This window comes from Amia ocellicauda, chromosome 6 (genome assembly GCF_036373705.1).
Source record: "Amia ocellicauda isolate fAmiCal2 chromosome 6, fAmiCal2.hap1, whole genome shotgun sequence".
NCBI classification, from domain to species: Eukaryota; Metazoa; Chordata; class Actinopteri; order Amiiformes; family Amiidae; genus Amia; species Amia ocellicauda.
In genome coordinates this window covers 13029028-13051565 of record NC_089855.1, presented here as the reverse complement: position 1 = coordinate 13051565, position 22538 = coordinate 13029028, and the positions used below count along the sequence as shown (strand labels likewise).

The 22538-nt window shown below is 38.7% G+C and overlaps 2 protein-coding genes across 4 annotated transcripts; one reads left to right on the top strand and one right to left on the bottom strand.

Annotated features, from left to right (window-relative positions):
• Positions 1-56: 56 nt before the first annotated feature.
• On the bottom strand, positions 57-6492 carry ing1 (inhibitor of growth family, member 1). The gene is made up of 2 exons (XM_066706177.1): positions 5959-6492; positions 57-2839 (listed from the first exon to the last, which is right to left on the bottom strand). The coding sequence occupies exons 1-2, from the start codon at positions 6092-6094 to the stop codon at positions 2133-2135; spliced, it is 843 nt and encodes a 280-aa protein (XP_066562274.1). The 5' UTR covers positions 6095-6492; the 3' UTR covers positions 57-2132.
• Positions 5664-22089, top strand: cars2 (cysteinyl-tRNA synthetase 2, mitochondrial). 3 transcript variants are annotated; one of them, XM_066706173.1, is made up of 15 exons: positions 5664-5761; positions 8794-8844; positions 9432-9549; positions 9673-9744; positions 9879-9984; positions 10658-10738; positions 13671-13800; positions 14424-14557; positions 16261-16328; positions 16972-17038; positions 17145-17283; positions 19465-19588; positions 19925-20020; positions 20527-20784; positions 21651-22089. In XM_066706173.1, exons 1-15 carry the CDS (start codon positions 5688-5690, stop codon positions 21726-21728), a joined length of 1596 nt encoding a protein of 531 aa, XP_066562270.1. In that variant the 5' UTR covers positions 5664-5687; the 3' UTR covers positions 21729-22089. The 3 variants fall into 3 exon arrangements, with proteins under 3 accessions (XP_066562270.1, XP_066562269.1, XP_066562268.1); XM_066706172.1 differs by lacking the exon at positions 5664-5761 and adding an exon at positions 8062-8680 and having other exon boundaries at positions 20530-20784; XM_066706171.1 differs by lacking the exon at positions 5664-5761 and adding an exon at positions 8062-8680.
• Positions 22090-22538: the final 449 nt, after the last annotated feature.

The window sequence follows — 22538 nt, the reverse complement described above, 5'->3', positions numbered from 1 at the left end:
ATTTCCAAAGTGATATCCCCTCAGGGGACAAGGCACAGACAATATTTCAGAAACTGTTCATTTCTTCTATTTTAATAATGGTGGTATCACATATTTACATTTTGAATACGAAAGCGCTCATGACTCAAATCACACACAAATGCTGCCAGCTGAACTTAAAATACAGGAAGTGCAATTTCACATAAAAAGTACATTTTTTACATGTACTAAGATTTTTCTTCCAACAAAACCAGAACACATTTGGAGTCTTAAGTTCTAAACAAAATAAACATGTTGGTATTCATGTAGTTCACATAAAAAAATAATAGTGTGCAAGGACAGAACAAAAATCCTACAATAAAATGTACAATGCCTTCAACGTAAAACAAACTATTGGTGCATGGATGTTTTCAGCAGAGAACCATGTATTTTATTTGCATTCATTCTTATTAAAACTCAAACTGTTAAATTGGGCTTGTTATTCCAAGAACTGGAATGTTTTCACTTCCTATTTGTTCCTTTATTGTTTACCCATAAGCTCAGCTAATTACTTGGTTAAAAAACATTAACAGATAGGCATTTACCCTCAAGACCCTGAATGTAAGCATTACTCATACTGTTAAGGTTGTCTTTTACACACTTTGTGTAACTAGCCATGTAAGTGGCGGGGGGGATTTCTATGGACGAACAAACTCGTTGTGATTCTCTGAAGTTCCACCTGAATACATGAGAACAGGACGTTTCCCAGGTACCCTTCAGCAAAATGATGCACTACATGACACAGTATTCAGTACTGTAGTAGTTCAACATCAGTGGCTTCAAAAAAGTCTTACCTTGGAGACATAATCTTGTAGATTTAAGAGTGAAAATAAAAATCAGCTGCTTTCCTTCCTGTCTGCAACCATTATAGCAGAGTTCATGCAAAGACTAACTTTATTCTCCTTGTGTTTGTGGACAGGCATCTGCCAGTCGGGTGATTAAAACCTTGCTCAGTGTGGATACTTGCTTGCTTATATGTGGGTTACAACTGGTAACATATTTGAATGGGGACTCCAACATTAAGGGAAGAAAACTAATCAGCCATGTTCTTCACTATTATATTTTTAAAATACTGACTTACCACAAATGCAGCAGCTAGTCTGTGATTAATAGCAACCACTTAACAATAGTGTTGGCATCTCAAAATAGTTTACCCCAGTGATACACTTTATGTGCAAAAGGGAAGGGGACGAGGTGAAGTGTGGAATTATTGCTTTGTAAAGATTTCACAAAAAGCAAACGTGGGAAGTGCTCCCTGTGACAAAAGCAAATGAGGTGAACCGTGTAGCGTAACACATTTCAGAACACGGTTAGATCTATGTAATTAATACAAACAGTAGCACGTGGAAGACAAACATTAGGAATCAAGGATCTTTGGGGAATCTATATAATCTTTTTTTAGAAAAAACATCAATACAATTTATTTTATTCACCTTCCAGTCATTAAAATTATGTTGAACACTAGTTTTATTTTATTTTTAACGGCCAATTATTTTTCCTCTTTATCCTGCAATTTGTAGGTTTTATTTTTTCTCCAATAGTCCCTGTATTGACTGATGGACCTGGGCAATGCCAAGAACCTCAGAGCAGCCTCTGAGACTACTGAGAGGTCACTTTTTGACCATACAAACTGAAGCAGCTGAGCTTTGGTACCAATAAGAGGACAAAGACCCTGCTAAAAATGCCCAGTCCTGTAAATGCCATTTCGACCAAACAACTAGTGCAAGGGAAGATGAAGACCCCCAGGCCAACTCAATTGCACCCAATCCCATTTGGGCAGTTTAATACTATTACTTGGGTCTCAGCAAGTGGCACTGCCTTGATTCGAACCAGCGATCTCCAGGTCTCAGCGCTCATCCTTCACATTACTGTTGGAGCTGCATACACTGCTGCTGTTTTGTCATTAATTGATAGATCTTTCCGTCTCATATCTTTCCTTCTAACCCTGTGTGCTTAAAGGTAAGGCTGGACTTAGTCAGAGAGCTTCTGAATACAAGAGCCCCACCCCTTCCCAAATTTCAAAAATGTCAACACTCCTTGCAATTGAAAGAACAATGACCCTCATCATAAATATGCACATTTGTGGTGTTCTCTGTCCATGTTACAACACTTAACTACCTATTGTATGCCCTTTCCTTTTTGGATTTCTCAAGAGCTTTGTCCATGGTTTTCTCATTCTCTCCCCTGCATTTGGGGCAGTACCATTTGCCCTTGGGCTTGTGATTGAGTCCAACGCAAGAGAAGTGAAACCATTCGATGGGGCATTCGTCGTTGTCGCAGCCGATCATCTCTCCGTACGATACCTGGTTGCACAGGCAATATGTGGGCTCATTGGGATCAATGGGCAGGTCTGCAGGAGAGGCCTCCCTCTCGGCTTTGGCTTTTGACCGCTTCTTCTTCTTCGAAGTCTTAGCCTTCTTCTCCTTGGGTGTCCCGGAGCTGATTTCATCTCCATGGTCCAGGTTGTTGTTGGAGTTCTCTCGGTTCTCGTTGTTCTTCTGCCGCCTGGACCGCTTGTTGCTGTGCTTTTCGTTGGTGCCCGTGGACTCATTTCTAGTTTTCTCCTGGCTAGTCTTGCCTGGAGTGACCAAGCCCTCATTGGGCTCTTGGCAGGCATCGAAGAGTTCCACATGGCTCTCCACTTGCCTGCTCCGGTTCTCGACAAGCTCCACCATCTGGCTGACGATCTGGATCTTCTCATCACCGAGCTCTTGGCTGCGGATCAGTGCTCTCTGGATGCAGTGCAACAACCTCTTCTTCTGCACCGGGTCCGCCTCCTTTTTGTGCTTCTCGTAGATCTCATCCAGTTCCTTCAGAATCTCTGCAATAACCAGAATAAAACCGAAGTCAACTTAGAGAATGTGGTTCTGACAAATTAACATAATAAATGACTGCATGGCTTCTACTTCTAACAATATTACAGAACATATAAGGCTTTGAAAATCTGACAGCTAAATAGTTCACAGGACAAAAACTACAAATACATACTGTCGATAAAATGCATTTACAGAAGAAAATGATCATGCAATGACTAGTTTTTCTGTACTATTTCTACACCTTTAACACTTAAATCTGAATCTGAATTTGAAAGCCCTGAAGAGTCTCTACAATACAGCGTATGCATTATTTCATCTAGATATTAAGAATTCTATGTGGGGAAAAATAATCACTTTACGATCTGACCCAAGAGGTTTTCAATATGGTAATTTTGCTCTACATATTAACAAATATAATCAATTGTATAATTATTATGTTTTAACTATATTATAGTATTATAATTATATTGAACAGGGCATTCCATGGAATTTGTACCCACAATTATGAGCATCCAAAGATATGCGACACTGATGTATGCATTTATTTATTTTTCTCCCCTCGGAAAAATTACTATAATTTTTGGCAGTGCTTTGTTTGCAGAAATACAAAATAATATGAAGTACTTACACAATTACATAAGGGCTAGTTTCACAGACCCAGACTAGTCTTGAACCAGTATCCTGTTATTGTGTAGCGCTAATCGAGATCTGTGAAACCAGCTGTAGGGGCTCTACTCTGTGCATACTAATATAATCGTTTAACAGCTGGTTTCACAGACCTTGATGAGCACTAGTCTTATATTACTCGACCTAAACTAACACTGTATAGTCGCAAAACCAGTGCTGGGTCTGTGAAACCAACCCTAAATATGCATCCTATAACACTGCTCTGCAAAAGCTTATATACACACTCGGTAGGAACTCTAACTCGGGACACCCTGTCGTTGCTCTGTATTAACATGTCAGTCTCCATGATAAAACCGTTCATGAAATCAACATCTAAAACATATAGAAGAGCCTCCGGACACTAATCCCAGACGGAATCGGTCCTATTCAACCTGCGATTGTGGCAAACGCCGTGGCTAAACACGGACACGAAGTGATGTGCTTTCAACCATGACAGCGGATCTGCGCCTTAAGACAATCAAGACATTTAGATAATCATTCTCCTAGAAAAACGTCTCCATCGAAGCACAACACCGTAGTGTAATTACAACACAGCGAGCTCACACGGGATCCATTTTCGCATTTGCGTTTGGAATGACATTCGTCTTGCATTCGATTTGAGAAGCTGCAAGAATTCCCTCCACAGCCCCCCGGTGAAAATACTACACATGCACGACTAGTAATGCACTATAACACTACAACCCTGCAGCCTATTCCCCCAATTGAGAGGAACGCACCGCGAATATGCAGTGTTAAAAATAACCGCAGGGATTACGAATCGCAACAGTGTCACATCCCGTATTCCGTCCACTTGTATTGTAGGGGCGATGTCAAATATTTAACATGTCCCTTTAATTACAGTGTCTGAAAAGCAGTACAGATTCACTTTGAAGATAGATTTCGCATACACGTGACTAAGATCAGACCAAAAAAAAAGCCAAACACGTCTGCAAACTGAGACAGCCATCGCGTCCAATTTAAGAAACACATCGCTCCAGTGTATGAAGCTCCGACCGCTCAATATTATACAGACAGTCCCTTGCAACCAAGGCAAGACCCGCCCCCAATATTAAGGAAAACCATTGTTCTCGCAGGAAAAAGGCAGGGGAGAAATAATGATCGACAGTCGTTCTCGCCAATCAACATTCGAACAACAATGAAACCCCGCCCCCTAGTACAGCAAATGAGCCAATGAAAAGCCGAACACCTTGTTGCTCCCCCCCTTAATCCGCTACAAAAGTGGGATGGAACACTCTGATTAAAACAAACTTCGCACCCAATCAGGAGACGCATACGACACCAAGGGGGACGGCCTGGTGCTTTATATCCAATCAGCAAACAGAGGGGGCGGGGTCATTCATTTTATGCAAATACGTCCGGTGTATATTAAAGGGCCAAAGACGCAACTGTAGTCAAGCGCGGTTGGCGCATTCACAGAGCGGGACTGTTTATACTCCATAAATCGCCCATTCTCCAATTAAACTACACTAAAATTACATTCAAATAAGTAGCGTAAATTATCTAGAATCAAACCGCCTATAAAGTTTAATCGCTTTCAAATTCGCTTCTGTATTCCCACGCAGATTTTATTTTATGAACTACAGCCAGTTTAGACATAAACAAACAATGAGACTTCATTACAGCTTCTTTTACCAAGTTAACACTAAAGCATTACACCAATACGCCAACCCTCGATGTGTCAGCAAACCATTTGATCCCACTATAAAAAACTGCCGATATCTGTGTGTATTTTTAATAGCAGCCCAGTCTTTCAGGCCAGCAGCCGGCTGGAAAATGACCCGTTTTAGATTTCATTTACAGGATTCAATCTTTACTGCCACATCCAAAACACACCGAAAGCACCGCTGATCTGCTTTTAAAAGCGACGTGTCTCCCTCCTCCTGTATGCCATTTTCTTTCAACTTTTATTAATAACAACCCTACTATTTATGAAGTAAAGCGTCGGGGTTTATATAACTGTTTAAAAAACATCGAACTTCTCACAAATCCATGCCAAGCCATTGTGAGAAAACCCCCAAACGGGCACAGCCGCGGTGGATATTAACATTGCCAACCGATGCGTTTTTAAAGAAAGAAAAGCAAAAGAGAGAAAGAGAAACCCTCCCCACCAGTGCAAACACCCCTCCTGCACAGTCAACAGCCATCATGAATATTGTACATTCCTAAATGCTGTTGTGCTTCATCTTCACTTTGTTGTTTCGGCTCTTGGACGGGCAAATGCGGGTATGTTTTATCCCCGGGTAAGTTGACCCGTGTCCCCCCCGTTTGTTAACTGTCCACCGAGCAATTATTTGACGAAAACACTGTTTTAAAAAGCTGGCAATCTTTTGTTCCGCCCCGCGGTTTTGACGATGCAGACACACACACACAGGGCTGCTTCAAACAGGGTCAGACGTGAAGACTGCAAGAGAAACCCGGCATCGTTTAGACGGCTTACCTTGGTATTTCGCGTCGATTTCCCTCATTAAAGACACGTTTCTCTGGAGGTCGAAAGGCAGCGACTCGACCAAGTCCAAATACTCCTCCACATAGTTCGCAACGTGGAGCGGGTCCCCGTTAGCAGGGCTCAGCATTTTGTGATTTTCCTCGCACAATGAACACGAAATGGGCGCAATCTAGCAGAAAAACAGCAACTACATCTGGTTATTCGCAGTACGGCGGACAGATCACCATCTCCTTCACTGCAGCCCAGGAGTAGAAGCAGACTGAATGGCTGTCAGACAACACAGTCTAGTGGAGGTTCAGCTGAAACGCGTTGAAAAAGTCCTCTTCCCTGCAGTTCAGACACCGAGGAAGGATCCCGGACGATTCCCCCGCCGATAGAGCTTGTCGGGATCCCGTCGAGTGGGTCGTCTTTCCCCCGTTTGGTGGCAAATTCGCCGATTAGTGCCTCTGTTGCTACTGCACTTGATCCAACGTGGAAAAACCAAATACCAGTTTCAAACACTTGGGAAACACTCGAGTGTGCCCCGCGCATGCGCAGCCGTCAGCCGAGCCATCAGCATATTGATGAGTCCGGGGCTCCGCACACTCATTCAGTTCGGGGTGGCTCGGCTCGCCATCCGAGACAGGCGGTCCACTTCAATTTAATTCAACCTTTAAACGTGCCCGGAAAGAAGCGATGTGAGCAAATGGGACCTCGCCTAGCAGGCTGGTGCACAGGCCGCTGCGATAGTATGATGTGCTCAAACTTATTTGAGATGGATGCAATGTTTATATAAATGTGTGTGGGGTGTTATGAAAGCCCCCGCTCGTTTCACACCGGAGGAAAAACAATAAAAAATAGACAAGGGGGGCTGTTCCTCGTATTGCGACACATTTCAGACGTGTTAACGCGAATGACATGCGTGTCATTTTCTGCTCGGCACGGCAAGGACAGGCGGACACCGACATGGGGCTTTTTGAGCGCGTAAGCAACTGTACATCGAAGCAGGCTGAGTGTGACACACGAAGCACTTTTTTAATCTCAGCATTTCTCATCCGTGTCCTGTTTAGAAGTGTATCGATCTGCAGATTAGTGTTTTGCAGAGTTAAAACGGCAAATAATTAATCCCAGAAGAAAGAAAGAGGGGAGAAAAACAGGCAACCAATCAGGGCAGCGGGACCCGTCCTGAATAGTAAACACGTCACGGCTCTTGACCAATCAGAGCAGAGGAGGAGGCGGGAGAGCCCAGTGCGCCTGCGCCGTTTCTCATAGCAACACATGGGAAGTGTCGGAATCGGAGAATAAAGGAAGTTTAGGCCGAGTTGACAAACTTTAAAATGCAATACTGCCTATGTATTTACAGACTGACAGTGCAACACCAGACCAAGTGAGGTCATATAACGCGTATAGGCATGAGTGTGTTTGTCCACTACTAAAATAATACATTTCGGTCGCCGGGGGAGGCTGCGGCAGCCATTTGTGGTTGTGACGCACACGAGTAGTTTCCAAGCCGCGCAGCAGCTCCTGTGCACAGGAAGGAAGCGCGGTGCACAACGCGGAAGATAATTGCGTTAAAACACGCACTCTTTTAAAGTATTAGTGTGGTTAAACGTCGCGATTCACACAGGTGACGTACACAACTAAAAGAAAACACGAGGAGAGCTATGGTCATGTGTTTTTACGTTGAAGTATTCCGTATGTAGGATATTTAATTGCCATGCTCCCTTTTCCTCATCCTCATTGCATTACGTGTCGCATATCGATCCGATTCTGAGCCAGCGTGTGTTTACACAGCGCCCACGCATCTCCTGATTTAATACTTAGGAAACTTGGCATATCCATTTTAGGCCACATTTTCTCTACCCTTACTTGCACCGCACTGTTTCAAAGCAATGCCTGATTGTCCACTCCCCCGTCCTCCCCCCACCCGGGTCTTTTTTTCCGCTTTCTCGCACGCTTTGCAGCCCCCGTGGCCCGTGTTTGGCCGCCGTGTTGGCTGGAGTCCCTCCTCTTCCTGTGTAGCTCTGCCTGTTTGCTTTACAACCGTCCCTTACGAGCTCCGTGTGCAACAGCCATTTTACACACAGCCGGACGCCGGTGGTGCGCACAGTCCTACTAGACAACATCCCCAATGACGGCCTGAGTTTAACTCCGCCTTCAGAGGAAACGCGCTCGCTGGGATGTGTGAGGCAGGAAGCTGGGGTCCTGTGCTGTGTATTTGAACAAGCCCTGTGACTTTGCACACACCTATCCTATAACGATCAGTCGAAGGGAGCGGTGTTACATGTAATGTGTTGCCGTTTTAACCTAGTTCGCGAAGGAGACGTGAACATCGCTGCGGGGTTGGGTTTTGACATCTCATGCTTAAACATATATCTGGGTACCATGAATACATGCATGCATGCATGAATAGAGACTGTCTGCTGCTGCTGCTGCTGAAATACACGCACACGGGAATGCGCACACTCACTAGCTTGATGCCTTATTGGAGAGTAAGCAGGGCCTGCTTGCTCGGCTCTTCCTTGTATAGACATATTGGGATAAGGGCTGGTTTGTCTGGCAGAGTCGTGCACAGGCACAGTGGATTGTGCACAACAGCATCAGACATATGCTGTGATGGAGGCGAGAAGAAATGGCAAAAGCCAACGGGGTATGACACTGGCATTGAGACGTACAACAGCCTCACCAAAAGAAAAGAAGCGTTAATACTGGCCAAAGAAGGAACAGCTACCTGGTATTACGTTTAAACATGCTTTCCCCACTTGACAGCGTTATGTATTCTTTGCATTTGTTCTTTACTGCTGTAGACAACCTTTAATAAATGCATTATTGTTGTTTTGTTTTAAGGTATAGCTGTGGCCCCACTGTATATGACCATGCTCACCTTGGGCACGCATGGTAAGCAGAACTCTTCTAAATGCATTACCTTAGATTTGATCATTTCAATTATTGTGTAGGCCTTTTTTTATTTTTTATTTTTAAATAGATGTCTAGAACACCTGAACAGCTTGCATTGTTATTCAAATTGAGTTGGGGTGAAGGGTTGAAGACAACCTTAAGCTCTTCTCATAGAGTGATGCTAAGCCTAGGGTTAATGGTGCATATCCTAATGTATTTAAACTATATTTATATGACGTATTTCTGTATTTACTCTGATGATAAATTACTTGGTTAACAAGATAAAGTAGTGGTTATTGATGTGTTATTTCGTTTTAGCTTTATGTTTTTTGGTAATTACTGGATCTATTTGGAAATGGGTAGAATGTTTCAATTTCATGTTAAATTTGAAATATATAAAATTTCCTGCTTAAACACTATTATAATTAATTTCCTTTTTTTTTTTCCAGTGTGTGTGTGTATCTGTTTAATTTTGAGGAAGACCTTCATATCATGTTATAGTATGGCACAAATGTAATCACAGATAATACAAAGTGTAATTTCCATTTAAGTTTCTGAAAACGTTTATTTTCATTTTTTCTACCCAGCTCCTATGTGAGGTTTGACATTCTTCAAAGAATTTTGTCCAGGGTTTTTGGGATCAACATAGTCCACGTGATGGTTATAACAGACATTGATGACAAAATAATTAAGAGAGCTTCAGAGGTATTGATCTAAACACATTTAATGAATTTGCTGTATATAGCTATATTGTCTTTGTAGCATTAGTTGAGTTTCTGGAGAATGGTCCAAAGATGTTTTTAAACTTAAATTTATATTTCTTTACAGGAAAATGTCCCGCCATTAGTTCTCGCAAGGCTATATGAAGAGGAGTTTAAAAATGATATGGAAGCTCTTAAGGTAAACATAGCAGGATACAGGTTTTAAAATACATATTAACTATATATATATATATATATATATATATATATATATATATATATATAGATATTGGGAATTGTGCAAGAATGATATATCTTCTCTCTCTTTTTAAGGTGCTTCCTCCTACAGTCTACATGAGAGTGACTGACAATATTCCTCAAATCATTGCGTTCATAGAGGGCATTATTAATAACAAACATGCCTATGTCACAAGTAAAGGTAAATATAAGCATTTTAATTCTTGCACGCCAGTAACAAGGAAATGCTAGAAATTACTTTAAACATTTTCTGTCTTACTCTTAATATCTTGTTTTTGCACTGAGCAACTTCTTGCTGTGTTTATCAGAAGTGAGTGTTCGTTTGGCGTCAGAAAATATGTGCATATAAATATAATGAAATATAAAATATATTTTATTTTTACATTTGTAATTGTTATTGGTTTATACAGATCACTAGTTATTTTACAAGTATACAGAGCTACACCTGAACTTTAGTAACACATATCTAGATGCAATAACTGATCTTTTATATTTTGAGCACAGAGAAATTTAGTTAAGTTTGGTTAACTCTGCAGTCTGGATTTTTGTTTCCATTGTGCATTTCAATGTCTGTGTTGTGCAGTATGAAACCTCCATCTTACTACTCAAAGCAAGTTGTCTGTAGGGATATATTTGGTTTTCCAATAAATGAAGAATTGTATATGAATTGCATATTTCTATTAAATATCAAACACTTCGATTCTTAGAATAAATGTCCTGGCAATACAAACACATCCAGTGATATGCTTCTGTGGCTGTAGTGGCTTGGCCTCATAGACACCACTTTGAGGAGCACTGACATAAAATGAAGCTCCCTTTTTCTGCTTTTTCATTCTTGTTTTTTTTCCAAATAGGGAATGTGTATTTTGACATCAAGTCTATTGGAAATCAATATGGGAAGATGATAAGAATGGGTGAGACAGAGGGCGAACCAGGTACGTTTCAGCACTCCGCTTCAGAATGTCTTTAGTTACATGTGAAGAAAAAAAAAATATATAGTGTCTTTCACCTTTTGTTGCCTTAAAGCCAGGAATTAAAATGCATTAAAATAGTTTTTTTCATTTATCTACACATCTTACTCCTACAACTTCTAAGTGACAAAATTAGAAAAGCTGTAGAAAATGCATTAACAATAAACACTGAAATAGCTTGGTCGTATAAGTGTCCACCCCCTTTGTAATAGAAATCCATACATTAGCTCAGGTTTGAGCAATCACCTTCAAAAACGTATATCAAGTTAAGTGGCCTCCACCTGTGTTAAATTGTAGCGATTCACATAATTTCAGGATAAATTCCACCAGTTTCTGTAGGTTCCCTCTGATGGATTGTGCATTTTAAAGCAAAGACTCAACCATGAGCACCAAGGAGCTTTGAAAATAACTCGGGGACAAAGATATTGAAAGGCACAGATCAGGGGATGGGGATACAAAAAATATCAAGGGGTCTTCAATATATCTGGAACAGGGTCAAGATGATTATTAGGAAGCGGAAGGTGTATGGCACCACCAAGACCCTTCCTAAATCAGACTGTCCCTCAAAACTGTGGGACGGAGCAAGGAGACTGATCAGAGAGGATACCAGGAGGCCAGTGGCAACTTTGCTATAGCTATAGGCTTTTATGGCCAAGAGTGATCAAAGTGTGCATGTGACAACAATATCCCAAGCTCTCCACAAATCTGACCTGTTTGGTAGGGTTGAAAGAAGGAAGCTGTTACTCAAGAGAGCCCAAAAAATATTATGTAGATTCTGTAGCCATGTGGCATAAGGTTTTGTGGTCTCACAGAACTAAAATTGATATCCTAAATGCAAAACACTATATTTGGTGGAAACCCAATACATTGCATCACCCAAAGAACACCATCCCTACTGTGAAGCATGGTGGTGGCAGCATCATGTTATGTTTCTCATCAACAGGGACTGTATTTTTATTATATGTATGTATGTATGTATGTATTTATAAATCTTTTCCCCCTTTACAGTGTGGAGTATCGTGTGCAGATAACTGGGGAAAATCATAATTTAAATGCATGAACCTCTGAGGCACTGACAAAACAAAATGTGAAAAAAGTTCAAGGCGGTGTAGACTTTCTATAGGCACTATATACACTCACCTAAAGGATTATTAGGAACACCATACTAATACTGTGTTTGACCCCCTTTCGCCTTCAGAACTGCCTTCATTCTACGTGGCATTGATTCAACAAGGTGCTGAAAGCATTCTTTAGGAATGTTGGCCCATATTGATAGGATAGCATCTTGCAGTTGATGGAGATTTGTGGGATGCACATCCAGGGCACGAAGCTCCCGTTCCACCACATCCCAAAGATGCTCTATTGGGTTGAGATCTGGTGACTGTGGGGGCCAGTTTAGTACAGTGAACTCATTGTCATGTTCAAGAAACCAATTTGAAATGATTCGACCTTTGTGACATGGTGCATTATCCTGCTGGAAGTAGCCATCAGAGGATGGGTACATGGTGGTCATAAAGGGATGGACATGGTCAGAAACAATGCTCAGGTAGGCCGTGGCATTTAAACGATGCCCAATTGGCACTAAGGGGCCTAAAGTGTGCCAAGAAAACATCCCCCACACCAACAAGGCATGATGGATCCATGTTCTCATTCTGTTTACGCCAAATTCTGACTCTACCATCTGAATGTCTCAACAGAAATCGAGACTCATCAGACCAGGCAACATTTTTCCAGTCTTCAACTGTCCAATTTTGGTGAGCTTGTGCAAATTGTAGCCTCTTTTTCCTACTTGTAGTGGAGATGAGTGGTACCCGGTGGGGTCTTCTGCTGTTGTAGCCCATCCGCCTCAAGGTTGTACGTGTTGTGGCTTCACAAATGCTTTTCTGCATACCTCAGTTGTAACGAGTGGTTATTTCAGTCAAAGTTGCTCTTCTATCAGCTTGAATCAGTCGGCCCATTCTCCTCTGACCTCTAGCATCAACAAGGCATTTTCGCCCACAGGACTGCCGCATACTGGATGTTTTTCCCTTTTCACACCATTCTTTGTAAACCCTAGAAATGGTTGTGCGTGAAAATCCCAGTAACTGAGCAGATTGTGAAATACTCAGACCGGCCCATCTGGCACCAACAACCATGCCACGCTCAAAATTGCTTAAATCACCTTTCTTTCCCATTCAGACATTCAGTTTGGAGTTCAGGAGATTGTCTTGACCAGGACCACACCCCTAAATGCATTGAAGCAACTGCCATGTGATTGGTTGGTTAGATAATTGCATTAATGAGAAATTGAACAGGTGTTCCTAATAATCCTTTAGGTGAGTGTACATTGCATTATACAATATTGGAGTCTTATTTCAAAGTTAATACCTCCTGATGATCTCAGGGATTGCATTTAAATATGTATAAATACCACATTTTCATTAGGGAGGAAGTCTGTTTTATTAGTAAATAAGATTAGATCAATATTTGGCTATGGGCTTTGAAAATATTTGGTCTTAGTTTCTGCAACGTCACACAACTCTTAGCAGACTTGTTATATGGCATGGAACTGGTGGTAAACAGACTGTAATATTTAAAGAAATGTTGGACTGAATTACCTTGCTGTGATTTTGGAAGGGAAATGTGTAAAACAGCACCCACTAGCATGAAAAAAGACACTTAAAAGTATTACTGATTTTCTAACAATTATATTACCTTATAAAGAAAGCAACCCTGTTACAGAATCTGTGGCATAAAGCTTAAGGCCCAGCCCTAATAACGTTTAGCAGACTAATTTAAAGTCATTCATTGATAATTGTATGAATGAGTGTTATTTAACTTCAGTATATTACTTGTTGGAGAACAATGTTTACTTTGTGTTGCCTGGTGAAGACTGAAACAGATGTGTTGTTTCCAGGGGACTCAGATAAAAGTGATGCCAGGGATTTTGCGCTCTGGAAAGCATCCAAACCACAGGAACCAAACTGGGTGTCTCCTTGGGGACAGGGGAGACCTGGCTGGCACATTGAATGTTCGACAATAGCCAGGTTACATTAATTTATTTTTGTATTTCTTTCTTTATGGATTGTACACGTTTCTGCGAATTTTTACAAACGATGCTTCAATAGGTTGTCCTTGCCCAGACACAAAAGGAAATATAATACTGGTCATATGAAGAAAGAAGCAAACACACAAATATCCTTTGCAGCTCCCTATTTTAGCTTTGAAAGCTTAAAGGGATTTAGATTCTATTAGTATCTGAGTGGAATGCATAATAAGTGGCAGTACATTTATAACAATAATTAGCTTCATAAACATTAATTAGTGCTAATCCCTAATTAGTGTTTGAGACTGGTTTAGAGAGGTGAAGTGTGTCAGCGTCTGAGATGCACACAGATGAAGCCTACATTGATAGCCTTTTATAAAAATGATAGCTTGACCTTTCAGGACTCGATTTAATGATTTAAAGTTCTCTGGATGCTGACACGTCTTCTTGTCAGTAAGCTTTGACAACACTGTTCAGAAGGTATATTTGTTCTATATTTGTGATTATGATAGCACCACAAAAATATTGTCTGTACAAAAAATGTTGTTTGGTTTCTCTGGATGCTTCTTGGTCTCCTAAAGTTGCTCAGTTTTTACAGTGTTATATTTTCCTTGTTATCTGCAGTTCTGTTTTTGGAAGTCAGCTTGATATCCATTCTGGTGGAATTGATCTTGCGTTTCCGCACCATGAGAATGAAATTGCACAGTGTGAAGCTTATCATCAGTGTTCGCAATGGGGCAACTACTTCCTACACTCAGGTGAGACTGTAAGATTTATCAGTCTTGCAATTCAGTGAGTTCAGATGTTCTTTAGATGCATCTACCTTGATGAATTCCTATAGAATTCCCAGGCTAATGAAATATAAAGAATAGATTAAACAGCATTACCAGACACTCTTTTCCTGGACTAGAGAAAACAATAAATATCTAAAATTTCATGTAGGGTATTCAGCCCTGTGACTTAGAAACTTTGATTTTTATTGATCTTTCTACACACCAACACATTTATTTTTACATTGAAGGGTTATGATATCTTGTCTGACTGTTTTTTAAATTTTCCACTGCAAAATACATCACTTTTTTGACCCTAACAATGTTTAGAAAATTGTTATTTCCTAAGATCTACTTCTTTCAAAAAGGTTGAAGGTGTAAAATATTAAACACGCCACTGATTAAATCATGATTCTAAAACACCACACAATAGAATTCTCCTTTAATTGATACTGTTATGCATAGAATTTCTGTATTATGTTGTTTTGAAAAACAAGTCTTGTAATGTCAATTTTGTCATTTTAATCCATTTACTGTAATAATCCATTTACTGTAATATGCCTCTTTCTTTACATTTGTGTACTGTTCTCTCTTATTATTGCTTTTATTGCAATTTATTTTGTTTGAAATATGATTAGTTAATTACAGTATCAGAGCAGGAAAATCTTTAGTATTGTTCTATATTTTCCTCCCTGACATTGTTTAATAATAAAATAAAAATTGGCATAGCATTTGATGTATAGCAATCTTAAATTAATCTGAATAGGTTAAAAATATTAAAGACTGACTATACAAAATAATGCTTTATTATGCATTGTCTTTAAAAAATACATTTTCAGGGCTATGCACAATAAACAATAGCTTTTTAAAGAGATTTCATATTATCAGTATTCATGAAAGGAAATACTTTGCTATGTTATTGTGTACTGAAATAGGCTACCTCTCATAAGTGTGATTCATTTTACTCTTGTCTATCTTCATAGAGTCTTTCATTGTTTTTGTATTTTTTAATTCAATATATGTATTTTTTAGTTCAATAAAGCAGTCAAGGACATTAGTCCTATTGGGAATAAGTCTAATAAGTTGAAGTCATTCTTGCACCTATTGGACTGTAATTGCTGTTCCCATGAGCCAGAAAGTTGTGTGTCATCCCAGGGAGGCCTATCTAATAACATTAAGGTTACTTGAAGGTGTAAGAGCTTGTGAAGCAACATAAATCTTAAGTTCAGTTACACTGTTTTAAACATCTTAATTATTTCCATACTCTGCCTTGCTTTTTTAGTGTCTTTTGAAATTAGTGATAATTGAACAGTTGCTTCTCAGATTTAAGTTGAGTGTCACTTTCTGCTTGGTTATTTGAATTCTACACACATTGTCAATTTGACTATTCACTATAAGCAGGCCTTGACTTCACATGTCATATGAGCTCAAGTTAAACAAAGTCAATAAACCAACAGATCTGTATAATGTCTTGATATTCCACAGCCATGGTAGCTCTCTTTGAATGCTATAAATATTGGGTTTGTATGTTACTGTATTTTTAGTTTGAAACACTCATCTTTAAGCAAAAATAAAATAATTGTGCTCTTGTTCTATGTACTACCAGTAAACAATGTTATATAATATAGTTAAAACATTATTATTATTATTACTTACATGATTATAATTAATGGTGTAATCTTTGTGAACAGGACATTTACATCTTAAAGGAAGTGCAGATAAAATGTCGAAGTCTTTAAAGAACTACATTACAATAAAGGTAAAGCATTTTACTTTTCATTTTAATCCTGTAATCAAAAGCCACTGTTACCCTGTACTTGTATTGGATGAAGCAATTATTGAAAATGGATGACTGGATTTTTAAAAGCATATTGTTGGGCCCCCTTGTGTTACAAAATGGAAATTTTCCAAAACAACACAGAATACCAGTGATTATTCTGTTAAGAAACACTGAATACCATTTATGTTTACTTCTGTAAATGCATATATTTTTCTTAAATTAAACATTAGACATGCATTTAAGGGTAGCAGGTTTCTAGCTAAATAAGACGCATTGGTTTCCCACTAGAAAAGCAAACCCTATATTTTAAGTGGCAACTAAAGCTTCAACAATTACCCACAAACACACTTAATTAATGTTTTGTATGTGTATATGTATGAGGTTTATTTACCTACATACATACTTTAAGGTACTTTTAAGCAAGGTTCTTTACCTGGATTGCTCCAGTAAAAATCCAGCTGTGTAAATAGGTAATTGAATGTAAAAAAAAAAAAAAAAAAAAGTGATAGTGTAACAATTGTAAGTTGCCCCGGAAAAGGGTGTCTGCTAAGAAATGTAATCAATAAATACAATTTCAGATTGAGTTAATTTCCCTGATGGACTTTAACATTTCTCCTTGCAGGATTTCTTACAGTCATATACAGCAAATGAATTCCGAATGTTTTGCCTGTTGACCAAGTACAGATCAGGTATGGTTTTGACTGGGACCACTCTGTGTTCAAACTGAAAGTAGTTTTCTCTAATACGTCCCCCTTTATTTGACATAAACAATATGTGTACCTTTGTTCCTTCTAGCCATCGACTACAGCAACACCAGCATGACTGTGGCAAAAAGTGTTCTTAGCTCCATTTCTTCTTTCTTTGATGATTCAAACGCGTACATTAAAGGGCAACATCTATGCCAGGCTGTGGATGAAGGTGTGTTATGGGAAAGGTAGGAATATTCACAACCCAGTCAGTGAATCTGGCATGATATTTGTTGTTTGCTTTAGAGGTGAGAGCTAATGTTGTTTGTTGTGGGTAGCATAGAACTAATTTATCAAACAATACAAAACTACTGTTTATGTATTATGTTTGTTTTCAGAGCAGTTACACCAGTAAATACTGCTGTTGAGTTGGAAAACAGTTCCTAGCTCTGAAGAGTATTGAAATAGATATTCAATTATTGCAATTATTGTAACCTTCAGTTGGAAAGGTTAGACGCATTCTATAGAAACCTGCCATAAATGAATTGATAAATAATGTATTATTATAATTGCTATTGTTGTTCTTTAGATATTCCTTCCAAGCTCTGTTCATGAATGCAAGTCAGATGTAATTGATGGACATATGACTACTGAAGTGGAAAGCACATGAACTGTATTATACATCTTTTCCATGAAAATGACTGATTGGATAGGATGTTTAAACGTGAACAGACCACCCAAAAACATATTTCTCTTTAAAAGGTGAAATCTGTTTTGACAGAAACTGTCTCGTTTTGAAGTGGAAAGTCATTGTCTCTAGGTTATGGACTGCTGTGTACAAAGTCCAAGTTAACATCACTCTCATTTAAGTTTCAGATGGATTCAGTTCATTGTCTTTGACATGTAAAGGACTTGATTTTCCCTTTTGTATTCAATCCTCTAGCATTACTATCTCTGCAAAACAGTACACAGCACACAAACTCAGTTGTTCACCTGTGTGTTTAATACACTGAATACAGAGATGGAAAGAAAATGCTTCTGGAGGAATTTTGAAGCAGCAGAGTATTTATATCCCACTGTTCAGTAGTTTTATTACCTTAAAGCAAACTTTTTTTTAAGGCATCAGTACTCTGAGTAGTTTTCTTATTTTTATACCTGACTGCAATATGATCCTTATAGTTTTAAATAGTTTCCTAAACAATATGCAGCAGATTTTGTAGTAATTAAGGGAAAATATACATTTGATTTAAAAAAGCATGAGTTACACAATACTAGTATATAAACAACGTCTTAAATAGGCGCACTCATTAAAGTGTTTTAATTGGAACAATTCTTATGTATGTGATAGTAAAACACTTATTAACCTAATTGTAAAATATTGTAAAATATTTCAGTTCTCATCTTGCAGAATGTTTTCTCTCAAGAGTTACTTTAATTTTCCTCTTTGTTAGTTGTTAACATTGTACATATTGGCATATTGATTCATGTATCACAGCTTGCGTTCAGGCTGTTTTGGGTGCTATAATATGGCAAGCTTAGTACCAGGCTGTGCTTCCAATTTTCTGGAGACTGATTGAATATAAAGCATAAGGAACAGAAGATGGGTTGTATTTTTTTTTAATGGGTAAACAGTTTAACACACCTACACAAATACCAAAGGCACAAGCTGAAGAAAAATATTTGTATTTAGGGGAGTTTATTTCAATAATTGAATTGAATAGTTGAATGAATACAATAAAATATGGATATACATTTAAAACCGCTTTATCGCGCTTTCCTCAAATTGGTATTTAGCTGAGTGAGTGACGTGTATTGTTACTCATCCTGATTTCTTTAGTATCTTCTAATTGAAAGCCTTCCCATTTTTGATGCAATGAATATTTGCAGTTGTAACTTGCTTATTTACACACCAGGAGTTAAACAGTCCAGTAAGCAGTACAAATTTATTTATATTTGCATCAATTCAGAGCTTATCGATGGATAAATCTGGCACATACCTTGGGAGGCAAGGAAATACCTACTGATCCTGAGTCAGGGCTGCTAATTTATAACTTAGTTGAAGAATATTATACCACAGTATTCACTGACAGTATCCCCCCCATAGAACTATTATCAATTATAAATATCTATTGAGTTTTAAACACTTTCCATGTTTGATTTTTTGTGGGTACTGCAGAGCATAAGATGTAAACATTGATCAGGTTCAAAAGCAAACGTTTGTCACTATAAAAATCTGATTTTTTTCCTATAAGACTGTTGATATTCTGTGTTAATCTAAAATGTCATTTGGAATAATTGTTTAAGCAGATGTTCGCAAAAGTAATCGAATCGTCTTCTCCAAAATTGTACATACAGTGCATTCTTGCTATGAGTGTGTTTTGTGTGTAAATGTATGTCTATATAATATGCTATTCTTTGTTTCCCCCAAGGTTAGCCACAACAAAAGTAAATGTTCAGAAAGCTCTGGCAAATGACTTTGACACCCCAAGGGCTGTCGATGCAATTATGAGCCTCATTCACCATAGCAACCAACAGCTTCAGGGAGTTGCCAAGGTAACCTATTAGGCTCGGATGCTCAGAAGATGGCTGCGTCTGCCGCCTGTGGACGGGCAAGGCGATTATATACGGCTTTATTGAGACGCATATAATGAGATACACGTTTTTAACATAGTTTCTTGTCCATGCTGCCAAATCAACATGCTGTCCTTGTACCGCTAAGGTCTAATGATGTAGATGATGAAGGGATTGTGTTTGTCTGCAGGTTTGTAAAATTAAACCCACTGAGGAGTTCATTACTTTAGCTGATATACTGAATGTTTCTTTGATCAATAAAAAATGTACTTTCCGCAAGCATTACTTTTTCATTCATTACTGTTTATTTTTTAACAGGGTCGATCCTGCCGAAGTCCTGTGGTTTTTGGAGCTATCCAGTCATATATTACGACATTCCTGGATGTAGTTGGGTTTGATTTACAGGACAGACAGGTCAGTCATTAGTAACATTAATTACATTAGTAAAAGACTTCATTACTGCTTCTGTACGTCCTTCTGTCCTCAGTAAACTGTTTCAAATGATTTGGTAGTTATGATTTGATTTAATTCTGACAGAAATAAAAGCATGGAATGCACTGCTTTGTTTTAACTTTCCAGTTGTCTCAACAATAATTATACCAAGTGCTCCCTTGTTGAAGCAAACCTTCACCTTCACAGTGGAGTTAGAAACAGGTTGATCTTTTTCTTTCCTTTTTTTGTTTTGGCCATATTAAAAAGTAATTAGACATTTATATTGTACATAATCATTTTCCTTCTACTAGGGAACATGGTGGTTTTGGCATTTTTCGCCATTTCCCAGTTGTACTATGTTTTTTGTGCCCTGTGCCTAGTAGGCTCTGGCTCACCATGACCCTATACTGGATTAAGTGGTTATTGGAAATGGGTGGATGCATGAAAATTTGATTAAACTCCAACTGTTTTTGTTCGGTCTTTCTCAGCAGGCAAAAGGAGGAGGTTCAACTAATTCTCTGCATAATGTTGTTGAACAACTAGTGAAGTTCCGCAGCCAGGTACGGAGATATGCTTTGGCCGTGGATGAGCTGGCTGCTCTGTCATCGGAAAGCAGCCAACCAACACAGGAGGAAAAAGCCAAAATAAAGCAGCGCAAGAGAGAGCTTATAGCAGAACGAGAGTGTTTGCTCATAGCCTGTGATGTGTTTCGGCAAGATCTCGCACCTTTTGGGATTCATATAAAGGTTAGCGCTGCTCAACTGCTCAAAAAAATATTGTCAGGATAAAGTCTATGGATATAATTAATATAAATTGTGAACCATGTAGATTCGAATTGTTGCTGTCCAGTACTACACAGATTTCAGATGACAGATTATTTTCTTCACCATTAGTGAATTTAAGGAGGAATAACAAGGAAATGTTATTCATCATTCATGTCCTGGCACTCTTATGTAGCTGTTATTTCATTGTTAAATGACTGTTACATTGTAAGTTTGGTGGTTGTTTATAAATCGGACCCAGCAGTGTCAAAATGAAGAACAGAGAAACAAAATTATTCTTTTTAATGATTTAGAGATTAAATGTATTCATTGAGCCTATGTTTTTTTTTAACAGAGGAATTATAGAATAGTTGATTGTATAAAATAATGATTTCAGCTTGTACTGAATAGAAAACAAAATGCTAGAAATGTAGTAAATAAAATAATAGTAATTAACAGGCCTTGCTGAAGAAGACCTGGTGTGCAGGCATTGTCACTTTAATCCCTGATTTGGTCCTGGGGTGTCTCATATTAGGAAGAGATACCATGTGCTGACTCTGGTTAATCTAATACTATAGAGGAGACGCAAGGTGACTTCACCGTGACATCTATAGAACAGCAGATCTGAGTGAAATTGAAAAGTTAGGCTTAAAATAGTTCTTTATCATTATTATTGTGACTGAATGTTTATTCAAAACTTGAAGCTAAGTACAAGGTGATTCAAAATTACGTTTACTACATCAGTCCAGTATTTGTTGATATGGTAATCTTTCTTTCACTCTAGTCACTGTGAATAACAAACATGAAGAAAATGTCTTCAGAATATTCACAGTGTTTGTTTGATTTTTCAGGACAGAGGTAATAGTTCAACGTGGGAGATTACAGAGAAGAGATTGGAGATGCTGAAACATGATGGGACTTCAGAATAATGTCAGCAAACTGCTATTCCCAGTTCAGAGGCTGCTGGCAGTTGAATTGGCAAGTGGGAGACTCTGCTGTTCTCACCTCATCTTAGCACTTTAAACTGGCATTTAAAGCGGTCTGATCTCCCCGTTATTCTTCTCAGTTTCCTTGGGGGCCGCAGCACATATCAAGTGCTGTCACTAATGGCCTGAGGAGACTCAAGGGCTCTTCTCTTGTTTCTATTTAATACAGTGATGATAAGCTGAGTGAAATGGAAAATGAGAGAAGAGGTCTTGGTTTTCCTCATTGATTTTTGATCAACATACCCATGTTTAAAACAGATTTTTGTTTTACTTATTGATTTACTGATTAAACATTTTCAAAGTTTGCTGTTGTTGTACAATATTTAACAAGTGTTCAGTTAAAACAAGAAATTCTACAAGAAGTACAATATCATTCATGTCATGACTCAAAGCAAGCTGAAAAAACTTGGCTCAACAGCAAGGTGTGAAGTCCTGCGGAGAGCCCCCATCCTCAAATTTAAGTTCTCTGTTTAATTATGACTATGTGCTGTCCAGAAAAACAAAAAATGCAAAATAGCAAGTAGATTATGCATAAATAAATTCTAAAATCCAGAAGCTCTAATTTTAAAAAGCCATTCAGCATCAAAAGTATGCATTCAAGGGGATCACCAAAGATATTGCACCATGTCAAAGCCCAGTACCGAGTGAAATGTCATCAGGAGCTCCAGGAAGGCTGAATGACTTGACCTGATTAAAGACCACTGGCTGTGCCAATCTCATTAATTTGGCATGAAACATGTTAGTGTGAATTTT

Coding starts and splice junctions, on each gene's coding strand:
- ing1 (XM_066706177.1), bottom strand. CDS start 6,094: ATGCTGAGCCCTGCTAACGGGGACCCGCTCCACGTTGCGAACTATGTG. Junction 2,840..5,958: donor AATCGACGCGAAATACCAAG/GTAAGCCGTCTA, acceptor TGGTTATTGCAG/AGATTCTGAAGGAACTGGAT.
- cars2 (XM_066706171.1), top strand. CDS start 8,307: ATGCTTAAACATATATCTGGGTACCATGAATACATGCATGCATGCATG. Junction 10,739..13,670: donor TGAGACAGAGGGCGAACCAG/GTACGTTTCAGC, acceptor TGTTGTTTCCAG/GGGACTCAGATAAAAGTGAT. Junction 17,284..19,464: donor GAAGGTGTGTTATGGGAAAG/GTAGGAATATTC, acceptor GTTTCCCCCAAG/GTTAGCCACAACAAAAGTAA.